This window comes from Trichosurus vulpecula, chromosome 2 (assembly GCF_011100635.1).
Source record: "Trichosurus vulpecula isolate mTriVul1 chromosome 2, mTriVul1.pri, whole genome shotgun sequence".
NCBI lineage: Eukaryota > Metazoa > Chordata > Mammalia > Diprotodontia > Phalangeridae > Trichosurus > Trichosurus vulpecula.
In genome coordinates, this window is record NC_050574.1 from 222,706,413 (window position 1) to 222,732,401 (window position 25,989).

General features: G+C 38.5%; 1 protein-coding gene across 1 annotated transcript in view; it reads right to left on the reverse strand.

Annotated features, from left to right (window-relative positions):
- LRP2 (LDL receptor related protein 2) overlaps positions 1–25,989 on the reverse strand; it is a 263,004-nt gene that overhangs the window by 36,812 nt on the left and 200,203 nt on the right. Inside the window, 11 exon segments of the mRNA XM_036745398.1 lie at positions 910–1,041; positions 9,769–9,897; positions 13,195–13,317; positions 15,670–15,807; positions 17,360–17,476; positions 18,315–18,431; positions 19,655–19,774; positions 20,722–20,850; positions 22,130–22,375; positions 23,489–23,685; positions 24,561–24,738. Of these exon segments, the coding sequence (XP_036601293.1) occupies positions 910–1,041; positions 9,769–9,897; positions 13,195–13,317; positions 15,670–15,807; positions 17,360–17,476; positions 18,315–18,431; positions 19,655–19,774; positions 20,722–20,850; positions 22,130–22,375; positions 23,489–23,685; positions 24,561–24,738 (1,626 nt within the window).

Sequence of the window (25,989 nt, forward strand, 5' to 3'; positions counted from 1 at the left end):
TATGACCCCATTTGGAGTTTTCTTGGTAAAGATACTGGAGTGGTTTGTCATTTCCTCCTCCAGTTCATTTTATAGATGAGGAAACTGAGGCAAAGAGAGTCAGGTGACTTGCCCAGGGTCACAGAACTCGTAAGTGTCTGAAGCCACGTGTGAACTCAGGAAGACAAGTCATCCTGATTCCAGGCCCAGTGCTCTATCCACTGTGCCATCTAGCTGCCCCTAGAGACTTGCCTCTGTTCAAATTTACATTTGCCAGTAATGAAGATCAAGGAAAACTCGGATGAAAGAAATAAATCAATAAATGAAAAAAGGGAAACCTAAAGAAACACAGTGATTTCAGCCAAGAAAAAGATAAAAAGACCCAAAGATGAGGTCAACTTTCCATTTCAAAAAAGCAGCTAGCATGTTTTTTCTCATCAAGGGTATCACTTTCCCTTTGCTAACACAGTTTTCAGGTATAGGAATCTACCATTTAATCTTTAAATGATAAACTCTTGAGTTTCAACTCCTTCGAAGAATGCTTTCACTCATCTCTACTTAAAACATACCATGGAATCAGGAACACGAAATCACACTGACCTGAACTGCTGAAAACATACTTAACTCTTATCACTTTAAGTAAGCTGCATTCTTATCACATACTTTGGAACTGATTCATGATGAAAAGGCAAAACATGATGAATATGGTAAGATTGTAGAACTCATAAGCAAATTATATGACTCTTGGCTATGGCCCCCAGACTGTAGCCCCAAACACCTGAGAAGACAAGCCTTCCCCAGGCCAGACAACAGTTCTAATCCTTGTTGATTCTGAAATGTAAAAACTGTAGACATACTCCTACTAAAGGGAATCTGATTGTTGAACATCGAGGTCTCTCACAAAGAATAATTTAAAAACATCTACTTTACCAATGCAGGAGTTTCTGTCTGTAGCACTAGCATTGTATCCTGGCCTACAGGAACAGATGAAGCCTCCTTCATTTAGATTGGTACAGTTATGTTCACAGATGTTTTCAGCACAGGTCCTTTCTGCCCCTGGGTCTGGGAAAAAGATAAAATTGTGAAGAAAAACAGTATAAATTGAAGAATCTATCATTTAAAAATTCAAATTGTATGTCAGAAATAGTCCCTTATCTATTCTTCCTGGCAATGATGTTGTTATAGAAAAAAACTACTTTTCCTTAAGAATTTATGGAGGAAAGGTGCTTCTGTGATTTATTTTTTAAAGACTGAGGTCTCCCTATCTTGCCCAACCTGGAAGTACAGGGGCTACCTGTGGGCAGGTTGCAGTCTGATAGGCACAGGAGCTTTGACCTGCTCTGTTTCTAACCTGGGCCAATTTGACCCTCCCTGGACTACTAGGTGCCCTCCTGGGCTTGGGGGAAAATAATGCAGATGCCCAGCTGGCTTAGCCCATCGCAGCTGAGAACTCCTGAGCTCAGGACACCCACTAGCATCAGCCACCCTGTAGTGAGGATTACAGCTGTGTGTCACCATGCTCAGCTACTTTGAATTTTTGATGGACAATTCTCCTATTTTGTTGTTGTTGGTTGTTTTTCAGTCGTGTCCAACTCTTCATGACCCCATTTGGGGTTTTCTTGGCAAAGATACTGGAGTGGTTTGCCATTTCCTTCTACAGCTCATTTTGACAGATGAGGAAACTGAGAAAAACAGAGTTGAGTGACTTGGCCAGGGTCACACCGCTAGTAAGTGTCTGAGGCCGGATTTGAACTTAGGAAGATGAGTCTTCCTGACTCCAGGTCCAGTGCACTATCCACTGTGACACCTAGCTGCCCAACTCTACTATGGAATCTATGATTTTGTTGCCTAGGGAACTCCTTCAGTCAAGGTACATCACAGCACTATGAATACCTAACTTCCTTTAAGGCTCACCTACGTGAAGCTTTTTCTGATTTCCCAAGGTGCTATTGCATCTACCCACACCTAACCCCTCCCAACGCCACCACTCACACAGCATATCTTGTATCTATTTTGAATATACCTATATTCTATGTGTCCATGTCATCCCTAAACTATAAACTACTTGAGGGCAGGGACCTCCCTTGTTTTTACCTTTTTACTTTTGTGCCCCCAGTGCCTTGCACAGTGCCTTATGTGAATAAACATTTACTTTAAATGAAGTGAATTGAATGAAGTGAAATAAAATTTCATTAAATGCAATGAAATGAATTGTGTATGTGCACGCATATACACTTGACCATGTATATACATGAAACAGACTAAGAAAATCCATTAGATTATTACTATCCTATGAACCTCAAAGTCCATGCTTGGACAGTGATAGGTGGAAATATTATGAGGTCTTTCCAAGGAAAAAGGAAGGCATATTCGAAACAAGTTATAAGATTGTACTCACTGTGTAAAAATCCAAATTCTCTGCTATGTGAGGCTCCTGTGAGCACCCGCAAGAAGTTACTTTGCTCTGGACCCACTCCTTCTCCCATCCATTTTGGAAATTTCCTGCCTAAAACTCTCTTCTCCTATCCTTGCTTCGAAACATCCATGCCTCACACTTTTTACCACCAGAGTCTCATAAGGCCATCCCTAGTTTCTCTCTGCCTCTGACCAGAGACGGGAGATCAGGGATGGGAAATCAATGGAAATCGATGGGAAATCAATGAGATCAGCTGAACTAAGAACTGATCTCCTCACTATAAAATGCATGGACCTTCATCCATGTGGTTGAGTTACCTTTGTGTAGAAAGGAAGGGAACAAGCACTTATTAAGTGTCTACTGTGTACCAGGCCACATGTTAAGAGCATTACTAATATTACCTTATTTGACCCTCACAACTCTTAGAGGTGGGTGCTGTTATTATCCACATTTTAATCAATTGAGGAAACCAAGGCAGATAGAAAGGTTAAAGGCACACCCAAGGTCACATACCTTGCTCAAGGTAATTAAGTGTCTAAGTATGGATTTAAAAATCAGGCCTTGACTACTGCCAGAGAAGGAAATGGCAAACCATGCTAGCATCTTTGTCAAGAAAACCCCAAATGGGGTCATAAAGAGTCAGATACAAATGAAACAACTGAACAACAGCAACTTCCTGACTTCCACCCACTCTGCTACCTAGAAGACGGGCATCCCAAACCTCAACTAGGAAAATGACTAATGAAACCTAAGTACGTCCAATCCACAGATGGCCCCTCTGAAGGACCGTAACCGGCCTCCATCTTTGTTCCTGCCAGCGCCCCCAAATCCCATTATTCTACCGCTCTAACCACTGAGATCTGCTTATATTCTTTGTCCTCTAGTGACTGAACATCCTTTTTCCTGAGTGTCCTTTGAACTGAACCCTTTTCCTTTGCCCCTGTTCTTCCAGGCCCTCACCTCTAGTTGTCACATCTTTAGGCCTTTGGTCTTTTCCTACATGAACTAAAACACTTCATTTTTTAAGGTCTATCTTTTTTATGTACCACTGGCCTGCCCGAATGTTGTGAAATTTTCTCCAAGTCCAAAAATTAATGTTGATTAATTTAGATAGCTTTTTCGTTCTGTTTTGTTGTTTTTACTACATCTAAATGCTGCATCCATTCGAATTCATTAACTAGTACATTTCCCAAATCAAGTATGGGCACACAAGTAAATTCTTCATTTTATAAAGAAGGAATAACTGTTACCAAGTATTTCAGAGCACTAAAAAAGTCATCCCAATACAATGATCTCCCAAATATTGGTTCCACCAGCAATTAGCTTTCTTTCTTTACAGATCATTGGTGCTAAAATCTTAACATCTTTTTAAACTTTAAAATATTAAGGAATATTAGATAAGTTATTTCCAAATGCCTCAATGATCATTTAAAAAACAAAAACAATGGGGGAAGGGAGAGAGGAGAGAGAGGGACAGATTATAAATTCATTAAAATAAATAAATTTTACAATAATGAAAAAGGGATGTGTTTTGCTAGTATTCACATAATGACACTTAGGGGTACACATTTTATTTTATAGACAAATTATTGGCCTACATAATAAGCACCAAGACTGAATTCTACTGTTACATCTTTATCACTTCAGATATTCAAATTAATATTCATGATAGCATTGGTGAGGATACTTTTTCTTCTAATATATATTATAGCTCCTTTTCATTTTTAGTAGATGATTTCATGAGTTGCTATATCACTACCACCACCACCACCCCAAATGTTTCCAAGCTGATACTTGGACAATAGATCCATAGCCTATTACTGGATATGCCCTCAAAGTCTCTCCAGCTTGGTGAGACCTGCCAGAGCTTGTGGTTCACAGACATAACCTTTAAAAATCCAGGGTCTCCTCCACACCATAATGAGTAAATATTTAAGTGAAGGCTTTCCATCAGTGGTGCCAAATTCAAATAGAAAAGGTTCCCTGTTGGCTGTATGTTGACTTAGAAAACTACAAATTAAAGTTGTATTTTTATCTATTTTGTTAAATATTTCCCAAATACATTTTAATCTGGTTTGCTGCACTCAGGAGTGCTGTGAGCTGATGCAGCCAGTGTTTGTCCTACATTATAGAGCACTGGGCTTGGGAGTCACAGAGACCCAAGTTAATAGCCTGCCTCAAACATGTACTAGCTCCCTGATCCTAGGCAATTCAATTAACTTATCTACGCTTCGCTTTCCTCATCTGTAAAAGGTAGAAGATAAACTTGAGAGTCTCTAAGGTACCTTCTAACTTTAAATTTATGATCCTATGATCCTGAGATATACCGATATATTAATAGCTGAGAAGAAATGTGGCCTTAATTCCCATACTCATTTGGGTGCTACCTATTTTCTGTAAATATATGCCAGTTTTAATTAAATGCCATTAAAAAAGCACTGTGATTAATTTCAAGAAGCTAAATTAGCATGGGCAAATGAAAGAGGAACCAATTTTTATCTCAGTCTTAAACTTGGAAAGATTCCAAACACCTGCTATAGTTTGCATCATTCTGTCAACAACAGAGGCAGAATCTGAGAGTGGAGTAGCTTTGGTAATTCAATTTATGTCATATTTATGGTAACTCAACAGATTACATCATTTCACTGCACTGCATCAAAGAGTATGTCAATGTGTTGCACATAGTATTTTTCCATGGTAAAGACTGCTAGGAAATAATCTGGTCCCACCAGAATCAGAAGTTATGAAAGCCAACAGAATTGATCAACCGACAAGTATTTATTAAGCACCTACTATGTTCCAGGCATTGTGCTGGGCTTTGGGGATATAAGTACAGAATGAAGCAAGACCTATTTTATGTCTTCTCCAGTAGATTCCTCCTCTGTCATCCAGACTTTCTCACTGATCTTCTATCACTTCCTTCTCAACTGCCTACAAAATATTCCCATGTCTCCCTCTCTGCAAAAACTTAATCCTCCTTTGATCCATCCATTCCTGCTAGCTATTGTCCCATATTTCTCTTTTCTTTTGAGCTAAACTCTTTGAGAAGACCATTTATAATAGGTAGATGGCCACTGCTTCCCTCTCATTCTCTTCTCAACTCTCTATAGTCTGGCTTCTGACCTCATCATTCAACTGGAACTACTTTCTCTAAAGTTATTAATAATCTAATTGCCAGATCTAATGGTCTTTTCTCAATCCTCATCCTTCTTAACTTCTCAGCAGCTCTCTCTAAGTTTTCATGACACTGCCCTTTCCTGGTTCTCCTCCTGACTATCTGGTCACTCCTGCTCAGTCTCCTTTGCTGGATAAAGATCTAGGTCACACCCACTAACCCTGGGTATCCCACAAGGCTATGTCCTAGGCCCTCTTCTCTTTTCCCTCTATAATATCTCCCTCAGTGATCTCATCAGCTGTCATAGATTCACTTATCATATATCTGCTGATGATTCTCAAATCAACTTATCCAGTCCTAACCTCCCTGTTGACCTCCAATCTTATATCTCCAAAGGTCTATTGGACATCTTGAATTGGATATCCTAGACATTTTAAATTCAACAGGTCCAAAACAGAACTCATTATTTTTCCTCCTAAACCCTTCCCCAAAGTCCTATTGATGTTGAGGGTACCATCACCTTCCCAGTCACCCAAGTTCATAACCTAAGTGTCACCTTCAACTCCTCATTCTCTTTCTCACATACACACACACACACACACACACACACACACACACACACATCCACACACACCCATTTCCAACATGTTGCCAAGGCCTGTCAATTTTACCTTGTGTCATCTCTTGCATATACCCCCTTATCTCCTCTGACATTGTCACTTCCTTATCTTCTCAGGCTTAGACCGTTTCAATAGCCTTCTGATTAGTCTGTCTGCCACAAGTCTCTCCCTACTTCAGTTCAACCTCTACTCAGCTGTCAAAGTAATCTTTCTAAATCACAGATCTGAGCATGTTGCCCACTCCCCCACTCCCCCTCAATAAACTGCAATGGTCCTCTATTACCTCCAGGATCAGATTTTAAATCCTTCATAAGCTAGCCCCTTCCCACACCTTTCTAGTCTCCCTATGCCTTATACTCCCACATGTTCTATTAATTCCAATAATACTGGCCTCCTTATGAAGGTGTTCCTCCAACAAGACACTCCATCTCTAGATTCTGGGAATTTTGGCTGGTTGTGTCCCCCCCTCCCCATGCCTAGAATTCTCTCCCTCCCCATTTCCACCTCCTAGTTTCCCTGGCTTCCTTAAAGTCCCAGCTAAAATCTCATCTATACATAGCTTTTCCCAATCCCCCTTGATTTCAGTGATAACAATAATATTATTAACTAACATTCATACAATGCCTATTATATGGCAGGCACCGTTCTAAGCTCTTTACAAATATTATTTCATTTAATCCTCATAACAACCCTAGGTGGTAGGTGCTATTATTATTCCCATTTTACACATGAGGAAACTGAGGCAAATAGAGGTTAAGTGCCTTGCCCAGAGTCACACAGCTAGTGAATACCTGAGGCCAGATCTGAAATTACATTTTCCTGAATCTAGGACCAGCACTCTTTCCATTGTACCACCTAGCTGCCTTTGTAGTAATAGTAGTGGTGCTGGTGCTAGTGCTGGTGCTGGTGTTAGTAACAGTGGTATTAGTGAGGTCAGCAGTAGTAATAGTACCCCTAGCCCTTAGCACCAGTGCCTGGCACATTTTTATTGTTCAGTCATGTCTGATTCTTTGTGACTCCATTTGGACTTTTTTGGCAAAAAACTGGAGCAATTTGCCATTTCCTTCTCCAGCTCATTTTACAGATGAGGAAACTGAGGCAAACAGGGTCACACAGCTAGTAAGTGTGTGAGGCCACATTTGAACTCAATAAGATGAGTCTTCCTGATTCCAAGTTCCATGCCCTATCCACTGTGCCACCTGGCTGTTCACCTGGCACATATTAAGCACTTAATAAATGATTGATAATTGATTAACTGACCTACTCTCTATGAATTTACATTTTAATGAAGGAGACAAGTACATGTAAAAATACATGTACAGTAAAAATATAAAGTTGATAAATGCAAATGTGTACAAAGTATTTCAATACAAGATAGTTTGGAAGGGCAACACTAGCAGTTACGAGGATTAAGAGCAGCTTAGTACATAAGATGGTGATTGAGTTGTGTTTTAAAGGAAAAGAGGGAATCTGTGCAGTAGACATAAAGAGAGAGTACATGGTGAGCCAGTGTTACAGACACATAGAGAAGAGATTGAATGTTAGATGTGAGAAACTAAGAGAATGCTCGTTTAGGTAGATCACAGAATATGAGAGAGAGAGAGAGAGAGAGAGAGAGAGAGAGAGAGAGAGAGAGAGACAGACAGACAGACAGAGACAGAAAGAGAGAGGGGAAGGGAGAGAGAGAAAAAATTTCTAATAATAGAAAAAGCAAATGACCCCAGGTTGCCTAGGACTTTATTAAATGCTAAATAGAGAAATTTATGTTTTATCCTAGAGGCTACAGGAAGCCGCTGGAATTGGTGGAATAGGGGATTCACATAGTCAAATCTGCATTTAAGGAAAATTACTTTGTCAACTGGAGCAGCTAGGTCATGCAGTGAATAGAGCACTGGGCTTAGAATCAGAAAGACTCATCTTTTTGAGTTCAAATCCAGTGACAGACACTTACTAGTTAGGTGACCCTGGGCAAATCACTTAACCCCATCTGCCTCAGTTTCCTCACCTATAAAATGAGCCAGAGAAGGAAATGGCAAACCCACTCCATATCTTTGCCATGAAAACCCCAAATGGGGTCATGAAGGGTCGGACACGATATAAATGACTGAACAATAACTTTGTCAGCTGTTTGTAGGCTGGACTGAGGCAGTGAGAGACTTGAGGAAGGAGGACAATTAGATGGCTATTACAATAATCAAGGCAAGAGGTGATGAACTAAGGTGGTAGCTGTATGAGTCAGGAGATGTTGTAAAGATAGAAATCAAAAGATTTCTACAAATAGCACACTAAGATAAAACTTCTCACATGGGGCATTCCTATTTTTAACAAGTACTCTGAGATAGTATGATAGATTCGAAGTTTTAGATGATCTTAGAGAAATGCTGGTCCAACCCTTTTATGTTATACATAATGAAATGAAGTCCCAGAAACAGTGAAGCCAAAAGGCAGGGGAAAAGATATTAACTTTGGTTTGGGGAATGTTAATTTTAAGGTGACAATGGGACGTACTGATGGACACTCCCTGTAGGAAGTCAGAGATATAGTTCTGTAGTACAGAAGATACAGATTTGGGAATAACCTACTTGGAAATCAGTGGATCATATGTTTAGAGCTGAAAAGAACCCTAAAACTTCTCTAGTTCCACCCCTCATCCTCCAGATGAGGAAACTGGGATTCAGGAAATTTAAGCAATTTGCCAAAGGTCACACAATAAGTAAATGACAGAGTCAAAGTAAAAATCCAGTTCCTCTGACTCCAGTTTTAGTTCTCCCTCTACTGGTAATGGTCAAAGGCTGTGGAAATAAGTAAGATTATCATGGGGAAAATTGTAGAGAGAAGAAAAGACTGTCGAGAAGAGTCCTGGAGTGAAACACCATTATTGGGCATTGGGAAGATGATGCAAAGCCAGCAAAGGAAATGAAGGAGTGGTTAAAGGATACAGTGGATCTCTGAAGTGGATCTCTGAAGCCAGAGGAGGAGAAAGTACCCAGTAAGAATGAGTGTTCAGAAGCTGTAGAAATTAAAAGAGTCTGGGGACTGAAAAGGACCAATGGACTTAGGTATTGGAGGTCAATGTTTAGTTATTGGAGGGCAACCTTTGAGAGCACAATTTCAGTGGAGTGGTATGGAGTGGAAGCCAGATTGAAAGGGGGTGAGAAGAATATGAGTAGTGAGAAAGTGAAGGCCTTGGGCATAAAAAATACTTTTTTCAAGAAATTTGTCAGTAAAGTGAAAGAGAGAGGCAGGATAACTCAATGAGGTAGAAGGGTAAAGGAAAAGTTTACTGTTTCAATACAGGACTAAGAGGGAGAAACTGAAAGATACATGAGAAAGGGGATACAATGACTGGAGAAATGTCCTAGAGAAAGAAGGAAGGAGCAGAGTGAAGGTTGCAAGAAGATAACATCATTATTATAAATCTCTCTCTCTCTCTCTCTCCCTCTCTCTCTCTCTCTCTCTCTCTCTCACACACACACAGACACACAGACACACACACACACACACACACAGTTCCTTCTTGGTACTTTCATTGGTTTGAAACCTGGTATAGTTCAATACAAATGATCAGCAATGCTTTGGCAAACCTCAAAAATATATAGATGGAGATATAACAATGTTTTAATAAGAGTTTTACTTACTGCAGCCTGTTTCATCAAAATGGTTCCCACAATCATCAAAGTCATCACATACATTACTCAAAGGAATACAACGTCCATTGCCACACTTGAATTCATCTTCTGTACAAGGTTTAGTGGTTGGGTTCACACCTACATTTGGAAAAAAGGTTCAAAATCAAGACTCCTTCATGCATAATGTTGTGGGGGTGATTAGCCCAAAATTTGTTTTTAAGAATAAAGCTTCTCCCTTTTTCCCACTGTCTACTCTGACCAGACCCAATCTTTGGAATCACAGATGCAATATGTTTAATTTGGGAGGCAGCAATAAGGGGCTAGTCTTGTTTTAAAAATTTTCACTTTCCAAAATTCACCCATCCACATAGACTGTCTCTGAAATAAACATCTTTCAACCAGAGTTTTAATCCCATCAAAACAGGTCTATCTACACATACCCTTAATACTGCCAAATGATTCATGGCCATACAACTCCCTCTGAGATGAGCAACACCCTCATTTTAGTATAAGAGAAATTAAGTGACTTGTTGAAGGTCATACAACAAAGATTGTAAGAGACTCATTAAGAGAATGCATCTTCTGGATATTCCTAAATGATGCCCATGTAGAAGAAAAATCGTATAAGGAGTGGGAGAAATTAATCACCCATACTCGCTCATAGTAAATATCTGTGATTATATCTTTGGTATAGTTAGTCCCGTCATTGACACTCCTCTCTGTATCAGTGCACTGCTTGTTGTTTCTGAGGCCAAACATAACCATCACTTGGTGGAATCTTACCATGATGCGTCTCTCCTAAATTAGCTACACTGGTTCTCAGGTGACAATATAGACCCATACATCAGCTTTTTCAGCTTGATGGCCCCTTTGAGTGTCCTTGCTCTCTACTGGTTTAGTCTTTGAAAACCAAGGTCCACCTCTATGTCACTGCAGCAAGATTTTAATGGAGCCTTTTTCTATTGATCAGATTCAACAGGCAACTGACTGACTGTGTGCTCAATCTGAGGTGTTTAGAAAGATCCTCCAAATGGAGAAAAATAACACTTTTCCCAGCTCCATCCCAGATAAAATGCGGCAGCATTCGTTTTTTTACTCCCATGCTACCTTAGTTTATAATTTTCTTCTTTTGGAAAATGAATTTTCACTCTTTAAAAATGCACTCTGATATGAAATACTAGAGTTCTCCTCTTTAATATAATGTTTTCACTGATGGTACTGACAGAGAGCTATGTAATTAATCATCTAAAATAGATCAGTAATTAGCAACCCTACATCAAATCATGACTAACTTCATCTCTGAAGAGCAATACATCATTCATTTATGAAATGTGAACTACCACTTGGTGCTCATCCTGATTTTCTCAAGAGAAAGAGAAAATAAATTCTTATCAACTTTTTTCAATTTTAAAGAGTAAGAACTTTGCCAAAATTATACTTTGTGTGATGGCAGTCAGCAAAAACTGGACAAGGATAAGGATGGTATTTGAGTATCTGAGTTTAGTTAGGCACTGCTACAATTTAAATCAGATAATATCTCAATATGCAATATCTGTGGGTGTATATGCATATATATGTACAGCTATAATTCATCTTATTCATTCATTTATCCAACAAGCATTTATTTTAAAATATACTACCAAAGTGTCATGCTAAATACTAGCAATAAAAAAAGATGAAAAGAAACAATCCCTGCCCTTAAGGAGCTTATTTTTACTAGGGGAAAATGATATAAAACACAGATAAATCAATACAAATTATATACAAAGCAAATACAAAGTAATTTTGGAGGATAGGGAGAAGAGTACTAACAACCCAGGGAGGTCAGAAAAAAGCCTTGTGTAGGAGACTTGTTTATAAGCTGAGTGTGGAAGGAAGCTCAGGGTGCTAACCAGAGGAGGGGATAAAGGAGTGTATTCCAGTCACAGAGGACAGGTTTGGCCATTTACACCCATTTGGAATTTGTTCTTCCACTCAAACAACTTAGAAATTCCTAATAGATGCTGACATTAGCTATGACAATATGTAGATAATCCAGGGTCTTTAGTTTCTCTTTCTACCCTCTATTTTGCTCATTTTTGCAATCCTATATTGGATTGATATCTCAACTGCAAAGCAATTAAAAGAAGAAAGAAAAAAATGAAATAGACTCCTATGTATGAAAGATGCACTCTGGGAGTTTGCAGTCAATTCAGGTTGTCAAATTATTTGGATATTTAACTATACTTTTCAGAATTGCACAAAACCCTATGCTTGCCTTGTATTTTTCTCATTAATTATTACAGTGTGTTCAATTGTGCTTTATGGTTTTCAATATAAATTATGAAGGTATAATTCATCATTTTCAAATGAAATATATACATGTATATTATATATGTATATATGTGTATATAGAGCCAGAAGAGGCATCAGAGGCCATCTAGTTCAGCCTCCTATTTTACAAACAAGGGAAACGCAGCTGAGAAAAATAAATCACTTGCCCAAGTTCATACAGAAAAGTGACAAAGGAAAGATTTCAACCCAGGTCCTCTGATGCCAAAATCAATACTCTTTCTACTATACCACACTATAAAATTCAGAATGAGGATTGGGGATCTTTCATGTGAATAACTTCTCCTATTGTCATTAGTTATCCTTAAATCCCCCCAAATTACTTAATAATTTCATTTTTCTTTCTTTTTTTTTCATGTCTTGAGGACCTTCCTTCCCTCCAAAAGTAGTATGAAAATGGCAAAAGGGCTCAATTCCTGAGGCTGATATTAAAGCCTCAAGCCCTTACTAGCTGTGTGACCCTGAGCAAGTAATTTAATGTTGATTTGCCTCAGTTTCCTCATCTAATAATAAGTACTAATAATAGTCCTTACCTGCCAGGGTTATTGTGAATGAGATTATATCTGTAAAAAGCCCTTAGCACAGGGCCTGATACAAAGTCGTTGCTGCTATTATTATGATTATACCGCTCCCACAATCTTCCTAAGTCTTACTCAGACTATTCCCCCTTTGAGAACTGTATGTTCCAGTCAAACCGAACCAATAGGTGTTCCCTAAATGCCATATCCTATATCTCACCTCCTGGTTCTCACATAAGCTCTTTGCCATGCCTAAAATGCACTCCCTCCTCATCTCTTGCCTCTCAAAATTCTTCCTTCCACTTTCAAGGCTCAGTTCAGGTGCCAACTGCCTGGGGAGACGCTCCCTGAGTCCCCTCGTTTGTCAGTACTCTCTTCTCCCTCTATTTATTTTGTGTCACACTTGTTTCATTATATGCTCCATCCCCCATGTAGAATGTAAACATCTTGAGGAGAGGGACTGTTGACTTTTCCTTGTCTCCGTATCTCCAAGAGGTAGCACAGGGCACTGACTAAATAATTGGTAAAGTAAACTGAATTCCTGAAATCGAAATTCGGGATTGCTTTTGTGGATGTGTCCACTTACAGTGTTCCTCTTTCTCATCGCTTCCGTCCCCGCAGTCATCCTCCTGGTTGCAAAGCTCATGGCTATAAATGCAACGATTGTTTTCACATCGGAACCGAAATGGTGGCTCACAGGGGTTATCCACTAAAAAGAAAGAGAGAGGAAACTATGGATGCATGTTAAGAGAACATCACCGTAACAGAAAGTCACTAACAGAATCATACTCTTCTCATTTTAAAACAATCCAGAAGATATTGCTTCTACATCTAATCATAATTGTGACCAGTATCCCCATTACAATCCTCATTCATGGGCTCATGAGACTGTAAACTTACTGAGGTAGGGATTAGCTTTTGTCTTTCTTTTTATCCCTAACAGCACAGTGCCTACCACATAGTAGTAGGTGCTTAATAAATGCTTATTGACCTGACTGACTCAACAATGCGGAGCTAGAAGGGATCTTAAAGGTCTTCTAGTCCAACCCACTCATTTGTTGATGAAGAAATTGAGACTCAAAGAAATTGAGGGATTTGCCCAAAGTCACTAGTAAATCAGCTAGTAAGTAAACAGCATTGCTTTGAATTCCCTCACTGACTGTGTGATGTCTTCTTTCCTAGCGTAGAAGCAACTTAAGAGGGAAGGTCACGTCCTCAAGTGATTTTGTGTCCACTATGGCCTATGATGATGGGCACAGTAGACAAAGAGCTGGCCTTAGAGTCATGAAGACTCTTGGTCCAATCCTACCTCTCAAGCATTCTAGCAAGTCTCTTCACCTCCCAGTGCCCTAGCCAACTCTCTTAGACTATGAGTGGTCAATCTGCCCTGGTGAAGGGAGATTCCACAAACAGATCCAATGTCTCCCCACCCCAAATTAATCCCTAATATGAAACCTAAGCACACACACACACACACACACACACACACACCACTTAGTAAATCTTGCTGAATGAAATAAATAAAGTTACCAGGGCATGAGTTATGTAACTTGCTTTTAAGAATTGCATGTTCAAAATGCTTTAAAAATATGAGAGGTTATTAATGAAGAGTCTTTGGGAAGGAAATGGGAGAACTATATGAAAAGTGAGATATGCATTTTGACAAAAATGTTTTATTGAAATTTAATTGAAAATGAATTCTTTTCACCCAAAAGTTAGACATAAAATTCTAAACACATTTGTGAATATGGCTATAATCAATCAATAGGCATTTACCAAGCACCTACTATGTGCCACAACCTGTGCTCAGCACTGGAGACAGAAATACAATCACCATTTGCAAGGCACTTATGTTCTAACAAATACATATACAAATACATATAGAATAACTATATAGCTGTACCTATAAAAGAAACTAGGCTTCCTTCCCTATCAATCATTCAAAGTTTTATCTTTATAGCTGTGAACATTTATCTTATTGTAGGAGTACCAGCAGGCTTCTAGGATATTTGCTTAGAACTTAACAAGTAAGGAAGTATCAGGAGTGGCAGTATGGAGCCCCTACAAAAATGCACTTGAAATGAATTAAAATAACTTCTTGGTGTGAAGGAAAGTAGCTATATATCATCATGGGTCAATAATACACTTTAAAATGGTAACTAATGAGAAGAGAGAGGGGCTTAGAAGTAGAGAGATGGTAAGTTCTTAAAGAGAAATGACTGGAAGTTTCCCTTTCTACAGAAAAAACCTCTACCCTCTGTAGTAGTGAGTCTCTATTTTAATCTTGTGATACCCCAGAGTGTCTCCAATTATTTCAAAGGAGGCTGCAAACTTCTTACAACATAATTCAGTTTAGTTCATTTTCATTTCAAAAAGCAAATATATGTCATACAAAACACAAAGAATGGCAAGGATGTCGGAGGTCCCCAAAGGTATGAAATTGCTACCTCAAGAAAAAGGTACTAGGTAAAGACCATCCTTGTTCCACGTGACTCTCTATCACTCCAAGGATGAAATGTGAAATCCTCTGGCATTCAAATCCCTGCATAACCTAGTATCCCCCACCTTTCCAGTTTCCTTACACCTTATATCCTCTCTTCCACATACTCTTCTATTTGGGGACATTGGCCTCATTGCTGTTCTTCAAATAAGACACTCCATCTCCCAACTCTGGGCATTTCCATTAGCTTTCCCACATACCCAGAATTCTCTCCCTCTTCATACCCTAGCTTACACAGCCTTCTTCCAATTGCAGCTAAAATCCTTCCTGCAGGAAGCCTTTCCTAATCCCTCTTAATTCTGGTGTCTTCTCTCTGTTGATTATTTCCTATTTATCAAATATGTGTACATGTATATCTTGTCTGTACATAGTTGTTTTCTAATTTTCTCCCCTATTAGACTAGGAGCTTCTCAAGAACAGGGATTGTCTTTTGCCTTTCTTCATACCCCCAGCATTTAGCAGAGTACCTGGCATATAATAGGTTTTTAATAAATGCTTAATGAATGGCTGAATGACTCCATGTGAGAGAGTTAACACATTCATTCTATTTTCTGCCCTTACAGCACAGGTGAAGCTCCTCATCGGAATTGTCCCCACAGTCATCATCACCATCACACTTCCACAATGGCTGGATACAGATGTGGTTCTTACATTCAAACATGGTAGCTGCACAGTATGTGCCATTAGGATAACGGGTAGCTAGTGTGGAGAAAGAGACACGGCTCGGTTATTGGAAAGGTTAATAACTGGGAGCAAGGGAGAGGCAATTCTCATTTCCTTCAGATGCTCTGTTCTGTTCAGCCTCTGTTTTTCCTGTCATTGATCTAACTCTAAATACCATCTGATTCCTGCTTACCATACCCTTAACATAGCAGCCAGAAATCTCCAATGTACAATGGCTAATGGACTATTCCTTTAGGAGAGACATCAAAGTCTAGCCAGGTTCTATGTGGACTCCAATTTGCAACAGCATGTATAACATCTTTAGGTCTAGGACCAAAACTTTTCTATTTCTATACACAATCTCTACCCAGGTAGAGAAGAAATGATCAATTCTCATCACTACTGAAAATCAAGTCTGTATATGATGTAATGAGTGTTTCCATTAAGAATTTACTTATCATAAAGAGCTATTTGCAATGAATGGTCATTAAGTTATTCATGAGAGTGAATGGGGACACAACTATTTGTTAATGATTGAGTCATAATGGCCTGTTTTTACTCGTTACTCTATTCAAATTTGGAACTCGGATACTTTATGCTCCATGAATTCAGTATGTTTCACTTCTGATCAAAATTCTTTTGGGGGGGGGGGTTTGAGGGAGGAAGGTAGGGCAGTTGGGGTTAAGTGACTAGCCCAAGGCCACATAGCTAGTAAGTGTGTCAAGTGTCTGAGGCCGGATTTGAACTCAGGTCCTCCAGGGCCGGTGCTCTACTCACTGCACCACCTAGCTGCCTCAATCAAAATTCTTTTACACTATTTTTCATAGTTATTATTATTTTTGTGTGCATTGTTTTTATCTGATATGTTTCTATTGTAAATATCTATTGATAATAGTAATAGAAGTATTTACAGAGACTTTTACAAATATGATTGTAAAATACCTATTTCTAGCTGTTGGCTTCATCATAGTAATAGTAACAATAATACAAATGAAGGCATTTATAAAGAGCTATACAAATATGATTTATTATTTAGAGCTACATTTCTTCTTCATTCTATCCATCTCATTTAGTCCTCACAACTACCCTGGGAGATAGGTGTGACAATTATCCTCATTTTACAGATGAGGAAACTGAGACAGATAAAAGGCAAGTGACCTGAGCAGTCATATAAGTATCCAAGAACTGAAGCCTTCCTGACTCTAAGTCCATCACTCTGTCCATAGCACCAAGACAATTAGATCTGTTGTGCTTCTATCACAATTAAATAATTCAGTCACACATGCAAGGTAGTCATTGATCATCTATATGCAATTTCATTATCATAGACACAGTCACTACTGCCATTTTAAGAGATTTTATTAATAAATTCTTTTGTGTTAGCTCCTGCATGTATATGAGCTATACTGACTGAGGAATCAGATAAAACTCAATCAACAGACTAAGTCAGACCCCCTATGATAATTGTTAGTTACCTATGAAGGTTGAATAAAAAACAGCTAGTGGCATTTTGTCCCCCAAAATGGGCTCACTTAGTCACATTGCTCCCTCTTATATGCTTTCATCATAAATAATTAGACTGACTCACGGCAGCTGGCTTCATCCGAGAAATCGCGACAGTCAGCATTTCCATCACATTTGAATCGTTCAGGCACACAGTGACCACTATTGCACTGGAAAAAGACCGGATGGCAGGTCCTCATTTCTAGAGAATGAAAATATACCAAAACATTCTTGTTATTCCTACTCAGATGACAACAGATCCCAACTAACCCTCATAACTTGGGATCATAGAGTAAGAGCTAGAAAGGTCCACAAAGGTTATCTAGTTCAACCTCCTCATCTGAGTGATGAGGAAACTGAGGCTCAGAGAAGTTGACTTGCCCAAAGCCATAACAGATAGTAGTAAGCAGAACAGGATTTGAACAGAAATCCTCTGAATCCAAATCTGATACACTTCCCACTATACCATATTGATCCCAAACCATTCCCTTTCAAGGTATAGACATAGAAAGTACTGCTCTTAGTATACACATGGTGAAATGCTATCTTCCACAACACCTCTGACACAAATACTCATGGCTTAAGCTTTTACTCGTAGACCTAATTTTCCATCCTTTTGATATGTTTATTGGTCTTCTCCAGACCCATTCCAAGGTGAAAGCAAGAGCTGGATAAAGAACCAAGGCAATCTGATCACTGTTCCAGTGCTCAAGTCTTTGGGACAATGACCTCCATTTGTATTTTCTTGAGGACCACATTCAGGCACATGAAATAAGTAGCATGATAACTTTTATTTGCATATGATTTGCAAAAGTCAACATATCACAGTGCTATTCTCAGACAATTTCCCAATCAAAACTGAATCAACTAGATTACTACGCCATAAATATAAAGCAGATAGAGGAAAAAATATTTTAAGTCACCACTTAAATAAAATAGTTCTTCTCTTACTGGTACATTATTCAATGGTCACTCTTTCAAAGAAATAAATATAGATACAAATATAGATCTAAATGTAGATAGATATATGTTATAGGTACCACAATCTCGTTCATCTGAATTGTCTTCACAGTCATTGTCATGGTCACATATCCATCGGGAAGGAATGCAACGCTGATTGTCACAACGGAATTCACTTTCAGTGCATTCCCGAGGGGCTTAGAAAGGAGGTAAGGAAATAATTAGTACATGAAATCTTATTTCTGATAAACAAGTCAAAGATAACATCATTCAAAAGTGTAAACTGGGCTCTAAACTGAGGTTAATAGAATGAATTAGGGTATAAAGTCTCTTGAAGTAAATCATTAAATGTCTAGCCTATAAAAAGAAAGGATTCTACATTAACTTGAGGTTCCTAGAGGATCTCTTTCATTGCAACAGTTGTCCTCAGGTTATCAACTAGGACTTTGTGAAGTATTGAAACAAGAAATTTATCTAATTTATCAAAATGAAGGCTAACTTTTCTCAAACAATGCCCAGGGAGGTAGGAACAAAATGCAACTAGGATAAGAAACAACCTGCATCCGATATCTCTGATGAATGTCTGATATCTAAGATTGTGACTATATATATAGTGACTATGCATATAATGCCCATATATGTAAAATAAAACTTTACATATATATTTATATGTAAACTAATCCATATAATGCAATTTTACATACATACATAATGTATATAAATATATAATGTAATCTCAGATCAGTCTTCTTCACTGACTCCTTTAGAGAACTCAAAGTGATCCCCTCATTCCCTCTCTGAAAAAAAATTGTAAAAGCACTGGTTTCACTATACATGACATTGTTTATATATATATATGACATTGTTTAGTTCTCTTGTGATTCTTGCATTTCTTTCTGATGGAACCGAAGCTCATAACTGTAATGATGATGATGTTGCATTGTCATTTTTAGTGGGCTTAATAAAATTTTGCATACAAACAAACCTTCCAATTTTTTATTTGAGGTGGTTTACTTTAATGCTTTATGAATCTGTGGTTTTGAGGATTTAATGTAAATTCTCCTTGACTTGAGTTTCTGTGGCTGAAAAAATTCATCAGCTAATAGCCAGCCTTTTAGTGATGAACTTATACCCAGTTAACTAGGCTGGTCTTTAGACAACAGAAACCTATGGCTAGACCTACACCCTAGAGTCTTTCCATCCAGATCTTGCAGTCTCTTAGCACAACCTCCCAAAACCCAAGGTTACCTCTACAATCCAAAGAAGAGCCAGAGGAGAATTTCAATGGAAGAAATGGCTCACAAGTAAAAATAAAAATAATATCCCATGAACTAATGCAAAAAGTAAGATAACAAAGGTGGATTAGAGAAGAGGCTCAAATCTCAGCATAAGGTAAAGAGTGGAAGCATGAAAAACTCACTGCAGTTCTGCTCATCAGATCCATCCCCACAGTCATCATAAGCATCACATTTCCATCGTAATGGAATACAATGGTGGTTGTTACAGCGGAAATCTCCCAAAGGATTGCAAGTCATTTCCTCTGAAATTCACAGGCATTGAAAAAGTTTCAAAAAGCTATCAGGACAGTAAAAACCAAACCAAAACAAAACAATCAAAAAACCACCAAAAATAAGTGCTACTGTACTGTGGAACAAATACCAAATTATACTGCAATGGTATTCTTATAGATCTCTGAGGAAAAACATTCCAGTGCTTTAAAATGCTCATTGTCATGCCATTCTTCTTTTTAACTAATCTAGAACTTTCTCGTTTCCAAAAAGTAAACCCATTTCCTCTTGCAACACTGCTGGAAAAATTAACAGTCTTCTAGATGGTAGTTTGTACCAAAAAGTTGCCATCATTGATCATTTATGTATCTTATATTTCCATTAGCCAAAAGTTATTATGTTCTTGATCATCTTTTCTCCAGATCCTCCCTCTATCAATCCAGATCAAAACACATATATTTCTGAAGTCTAGAAAAAAGTCTTCCCTCCTCCCCATCCAGATTTCCTTAATATTTCTGCAGTCTTCTTTTAGAGATCCCTTGAAAATTCTCTCTATATTGCCATATTTGAAAATGGTACTTCTAGAAGACCATAAGTTATATCAGATAGACCTTCAAAACATGAGAAGCCCAAATGACCAATACACTGTTATGGAAATGATACTCTTTTAAGGGTCTGATATAAGGGAAAAGAGGAAAATGTAAACTACAGACAAGGGTTTCACATTTGGAAGTAACTCATACAGGTCCCCATAACTGAGGTTACATTTCTTCCTCATCCAGGGCTTAATAGAGGGTAGGGTCTCCATGATTCCCTTGTAGTTCTTTTGCAGTACAGTGTTGGTGGTGGATAACAGAGGGGGGACAGATGTGGGAAAGGAGAGGAAAAGGAAATGTACACTTAGCTGCCATGAGAGGGAGGTAGGGAGACTAAAGAAACCTATCTCTTTCTACCCTCAAATCCTGATCCCAAACCATACCACAGCCTTGCTCATCACTGTTGTCCCGGCAGTCATCATAGCCATTGCACATTGCCCACCGTGGGATGCAACGATAATTTGTTTTACAGCTGAAATCTGAGTGGTTGTCACAACGATAGTCGGGTCCCACTGAAATGGATGGTACTCTTGGTCAGAATAAGTAGTTTAATCATGTTTGAAGTTAATTATATCTACATTTCAGACACATTTACCAGTTTTCAATAGATACTGAGGAATAGCAATGGCAAGAAAACAACCCTTTACCATTTTCGAAGTATTTTCATATCCATTATTTCATCTCCCAAAACTTATGTGAAAAATAGGCAGGGAAGGAAGTATCTTCCATTTTAAAGTTAGGAAAACTGAAGTTCAGGGATAAGTGATTTTTGCCCAAGGAGATAAAATAAATAGTAAGGCAAGCACTTGAACTATGTAGTCATCTTGGTATGTAGTCATCTTTCCACTACATTACATTCTGTCTTCAACAATGGTACAATTGTATGAGTAACATCATACTAGCAACAAAAATGTTACTTAATTAGGATCATAAATCTAGAGTTGGAAGGGACTTCAGAGGCCTTCTTATTCAACTCCCTCATTTTACAGATCAGTAAACTGAGGACCAGGGAGGTTAAGTGATTTGCCCAAGATCACACATCAGTGAACATCAGAGGTGAGATGTGAACCAAGACTTCTGACTCCAAAGCCAGTTTCTCTTTCCATTGTCCCATTGTCCCCAGTCTCTTCCACAATAAACTGCCAGTTTCAAGTTCTTTCACTGTCACTTAAAGTAATAAGTTTAGCTCTCACTTCTTTTCTCATCAAATCCTGAATTGATTAATCTTCACTAATGTGCTTAATTACTCTAGGAGAAATCCGGTTTCAAGATCCTGAGCACCTGAGAACTGGGCATGTTTACAAGAAAGTTGGCATACCTTTACACTTTAGTCTAAGAGTCACAAATGGGAGCTAGGATAAGAATGAAGACATTGACTGATGAGAAATGGGATTAATGAGAACAGCAGCAGCAGCTGGGGTTGTAGGAAAGCCGCCAGTTCCTAATGCCCAGTGTCCCACATCTTTTCATGCCCAAATCTGAGCAGCTGAGAGGTTCATGCTAAAGCCAAAATGAACTTCATGCCTGTGATCACAATATTCATTTTAAGGCGTGGAAGTGCTTCACCAATAATAGCTCACCTGAGCCTCACAACAACCCTTTGCAATATTATTAATGCTAATATTATTAATATCAACCTTGTTTTATTAAAAAGGAAACAAGGGTTAAGAGGTTAAGTAACTTGCCCAGGGTCACACTAGTGCCAGAGGCAAGATTCAAACCGGGTTCTCCTGATATGTGTCATACTCTTGCTCGTACAGAATCAATGGAAATTCAGGAATTGGCACTTACTACATTCATGGATAGGCTCATCAGAGTGATCACCACAATCATTATCCACATCACACTTCCAGGACTGAGGAATGCAGCGGCCATTGTCACACTTAAACTGGCCTGGCAAGCAGGTCCTGCTGGCACAGTGAGCACTATCTTCATCAGAGTTATCCCCACAGTCATCTTCAGTGTCACACTGCCAAGCCTCAGGGATGCAGCGTTTGTTTGCACACTGCCACTGATGGGTCTCACACTGGTGATTCACTGAAAAGATCAGATATTCAGGGAAATGCTCTGCAGGTAGTAACAGCCCATATTTCTTGTTTCTTCCAGACATTTCGATAGGACAAGAACCTTGCTTTGCTTCATATAGAACTCCTATGGTACTTATTGTCTGGACCACTCCTTTCACCATATAATCTACTATTTTATCTTCTAATAGGTTATGATGATGTAGGGGGGACCTTGCAATTCTCAAACACTGTTCTAGATGAATGCAAGCTACAGCAAGTGTTATCAAGTTGAAGTCTTAAAAGCCCAGCAAAGGATTGTGTCAATCATTTGAAAGACACCCTAGATAAATTTTATGATGGGGTCATTACTAGAAACTGGGTGATGAAGGTTTCTGGACACATTAACCAATAAAGCAATGAACTAATAAATATGCTAGTATATGCTAGGCACTGGCTAGGTGCTAGGAAAGCAGAGACATGAAAAAATAGCACTTCTGCTCAAACTTACAATCTATAGAAATAATGTATGAAAGAGTTAAACACTACATCACTGGAATAATAATAGCTAGCATTTGTATAGTCCTTTAGAGTTTATAGCACGCTTTGTTATTATTATCTCATCTTAGCCTCACAACAACCCTGGGAGATAGGAATTATAATGATACCTTTTCATTTATTTATTCTTACAAATGAAGGAATTGAGTCAAGCAGAGGTTAGGCAGACTTGCTTAAGAGTCACAGAGCTATTAGCTGTCTGAAGTAAAATTAAAATTCAGTTCCTCCTAACTAGAGATCTCTCACAATACTCACTGTACCACCTAGCTGCCTCTCAGATAAAGTGATGAATGCTACAAGTGTTGAAACATTGTCAGCTGGCTTTTCATGATATAGACTATAGAACGATGAACAAAGAGCTGAATTGTCTCTCCTTCCCTAGCTCTAAAATGAGAAACACAACACATATAAAGAATTTGTCTCATAGAGAACTCAGGCTTTCCAAAGCACTTTATAAAAGCTAGGGGAAGGTCAGAGACCACGTCTTCACACAGTTTTTAGAATTAGTTCTTGGTCTGTAACGTATGTCATGATCAAAAACAACCAACTTCAATAATGATTGATGATAAGAAAAGATGATTCAACATACCACAAAGAACATGGTCCTCATCTGATCCATCAGGACACTCCCTCGCGCCATTACATAGGAAATATGGATTAGTGCAATTCCCGTCACTGCATTGGAACTGTCCAACTTGACAATATCGCTGTGGGCAAGTTGATGGCTCATCTGAACCATCCCTGCAATCTCTCTGTCCATCACATTTCCACCAGATAGGGATACACCTACCAAGATACACCTACCATTTATCTTATATCAAGTAGCATTTCCCTGCTGTCATCACAAAACACCAGAAGTGAACGAATATCATGAAAGTAAAGGTTTACCATTAAATTTCAAGAGAGGATATTAATCCTTTCATAATTACATTTAGACCTTGAAGTGAATGAACTAAGCCTAAGTTACTAAGTGTACATTAAAAGGGATAATATATTTAACAAGTGGATGAGACAGACCTCAAAGGATGGTTGTCAAGATTCAAATACATGATGATGATATGCTCCAAAAACTAAAATGATGTCATTGGCCCACCAGCTTGTATTCTGAATTATTTTATGAGTTTTTGCTAATCTGGCCATACTTTCTAGCTTGTTTCTCTCTATTATCAGTGGCTTAGTGACTCTTTCATGTTAGGGGAAAAGCATGCAGCCATGAAACAGAGTAATGCTAATTGATCTATGTTAGAACTGAAACCAAAATTATACTTTCATTAGTATAGTGCTCAAAACAGCCAAGTTAAGAAGTTCATAGAAAAGAATCCACTACTAGACAAAGAACAAGCTATGAAACCTACGATCAATGAATACTTGTTGTTATTTTTGTGATGCTATTTTATATAGTCTGCCCTTAAAATTTATTAAATTTGACTGATACAGAAAATAGGACTTACTTCCTCATTAAAAACAACCCATTACAAAACAATCATGATAATTTGCACTCAAAATTTCTGAAGAGAACCATCTAAAATTACCAACTCACAGTAAACAATGGGACAGTCTGAGCTATACTTGAAATAGCCATAATCTTAATTAATTATAGATCCCTAAAATGGGAGACCTTGAAGTGTGATGAGGAGAATGTTGGGAGGTAGATGACATACCTTTCACTGTCACCACACAAGAACTGGGTGCTAGAGCACATGGGCAGGCAATGTGTCACACTGCCAAGTTGGAGAGTCTGGAAGTTGTCTGGACACTCACAGGTAAAACCCTGTCCACCTGCTTTGATGAGGCAGAGATGAGAGCAGCCACCATTGTTTGTACCACAAGGATTATTTACTAAGGGAAGAGAAGGAAAACACATGGTTCTTGTTCATAAAGAAAATGCCTCTCCCAAGATTGTTTGATTGCCCTAACTGAAATTAAGACCCTACCTTTAATGTTTTCTCTTATAGAATGAGAAAATTAACTTTCACAGTTATTCTGCCTTGCTTACAATTCATAGCTGGGGCTAACTACAGAATTATTTACATAACAAATCCATCCAGGTACTATCAGTGGTAGGAAGTCAATTTTCTAGCTAGAAAAGATATTAGGACCCAGCAGACAAATCATGAACATCAACTCATATCCATGTGTTCAGAAACCAAATGAGATCAAACTTGATCTAAAAAAAAATAGGCACACAAAAATTGAATGCATTTTTCCTTTCCATTTTTTGGAGGGGAGAAGGCAGGGCAATTGGGATTAAGTGACTTGCCCAAGGTCACACAGCTAGTACATGCGTCAAGTGTCTGAGGCTGGATTTGCACTCAAGTCCTCCTGACTCCAGAGCCGGTGCTCTACTCAGTGTGCCAACTAGCTGCCCCTCCTTTCCATTTTCAATAAAATATTGGTGAGATTTTCTTAGGAATTTTTGTTTCATGAAGAATGCTAAGATTATGAATTTCAGGCAGACACTATCTTCTCTCATTCTAGTGATAAAGATAATAGCAGAAGAGAAGGGTTGTGGTTCCAAATACTTAGCAGGACATTGACAAATGGAGACAGAGCCTATGCTCATTTTGTAGGCTGGTAAGACCATGAGTGGGCCTGCAGATATTTGTGAACCTCTGTGTAAGGCTGCTGAAAAGTTGCCTAAAGAATATACATTTCAGAAATATCGTGAGTATAGTCATATGCACAGCTTCAATTTGACAATACCTACCCTTTTTCTAAATTCTAAATTCATCATTCAATGCAATGTCATTTTCACATTTAACAAGGATGAAAAGAGTACACATTCAGCATGTAAAAATACTTCCACCGAGAAGGCATATAAAATGCCATCCATCCACAAAATTCCAAACAATCCAACAAAGGGGCTTACATAGCAGCAGTGATGTTAAGCAAACATTGGGGAGAAAAAAATCCCTCACCTACATGTTTCTGAGACAATGGAATAAAGTGCCCATTTTATTAGTCTGTCTTAAACTACTACAGAGCATTCACATGGCTACATATGCAAATAGGTACATGACATTTTTGTTGATTAAAACTACAGAATATCCTTCCCTAGAGCACTATTAAAAATGAGTTGATCTTTACAAA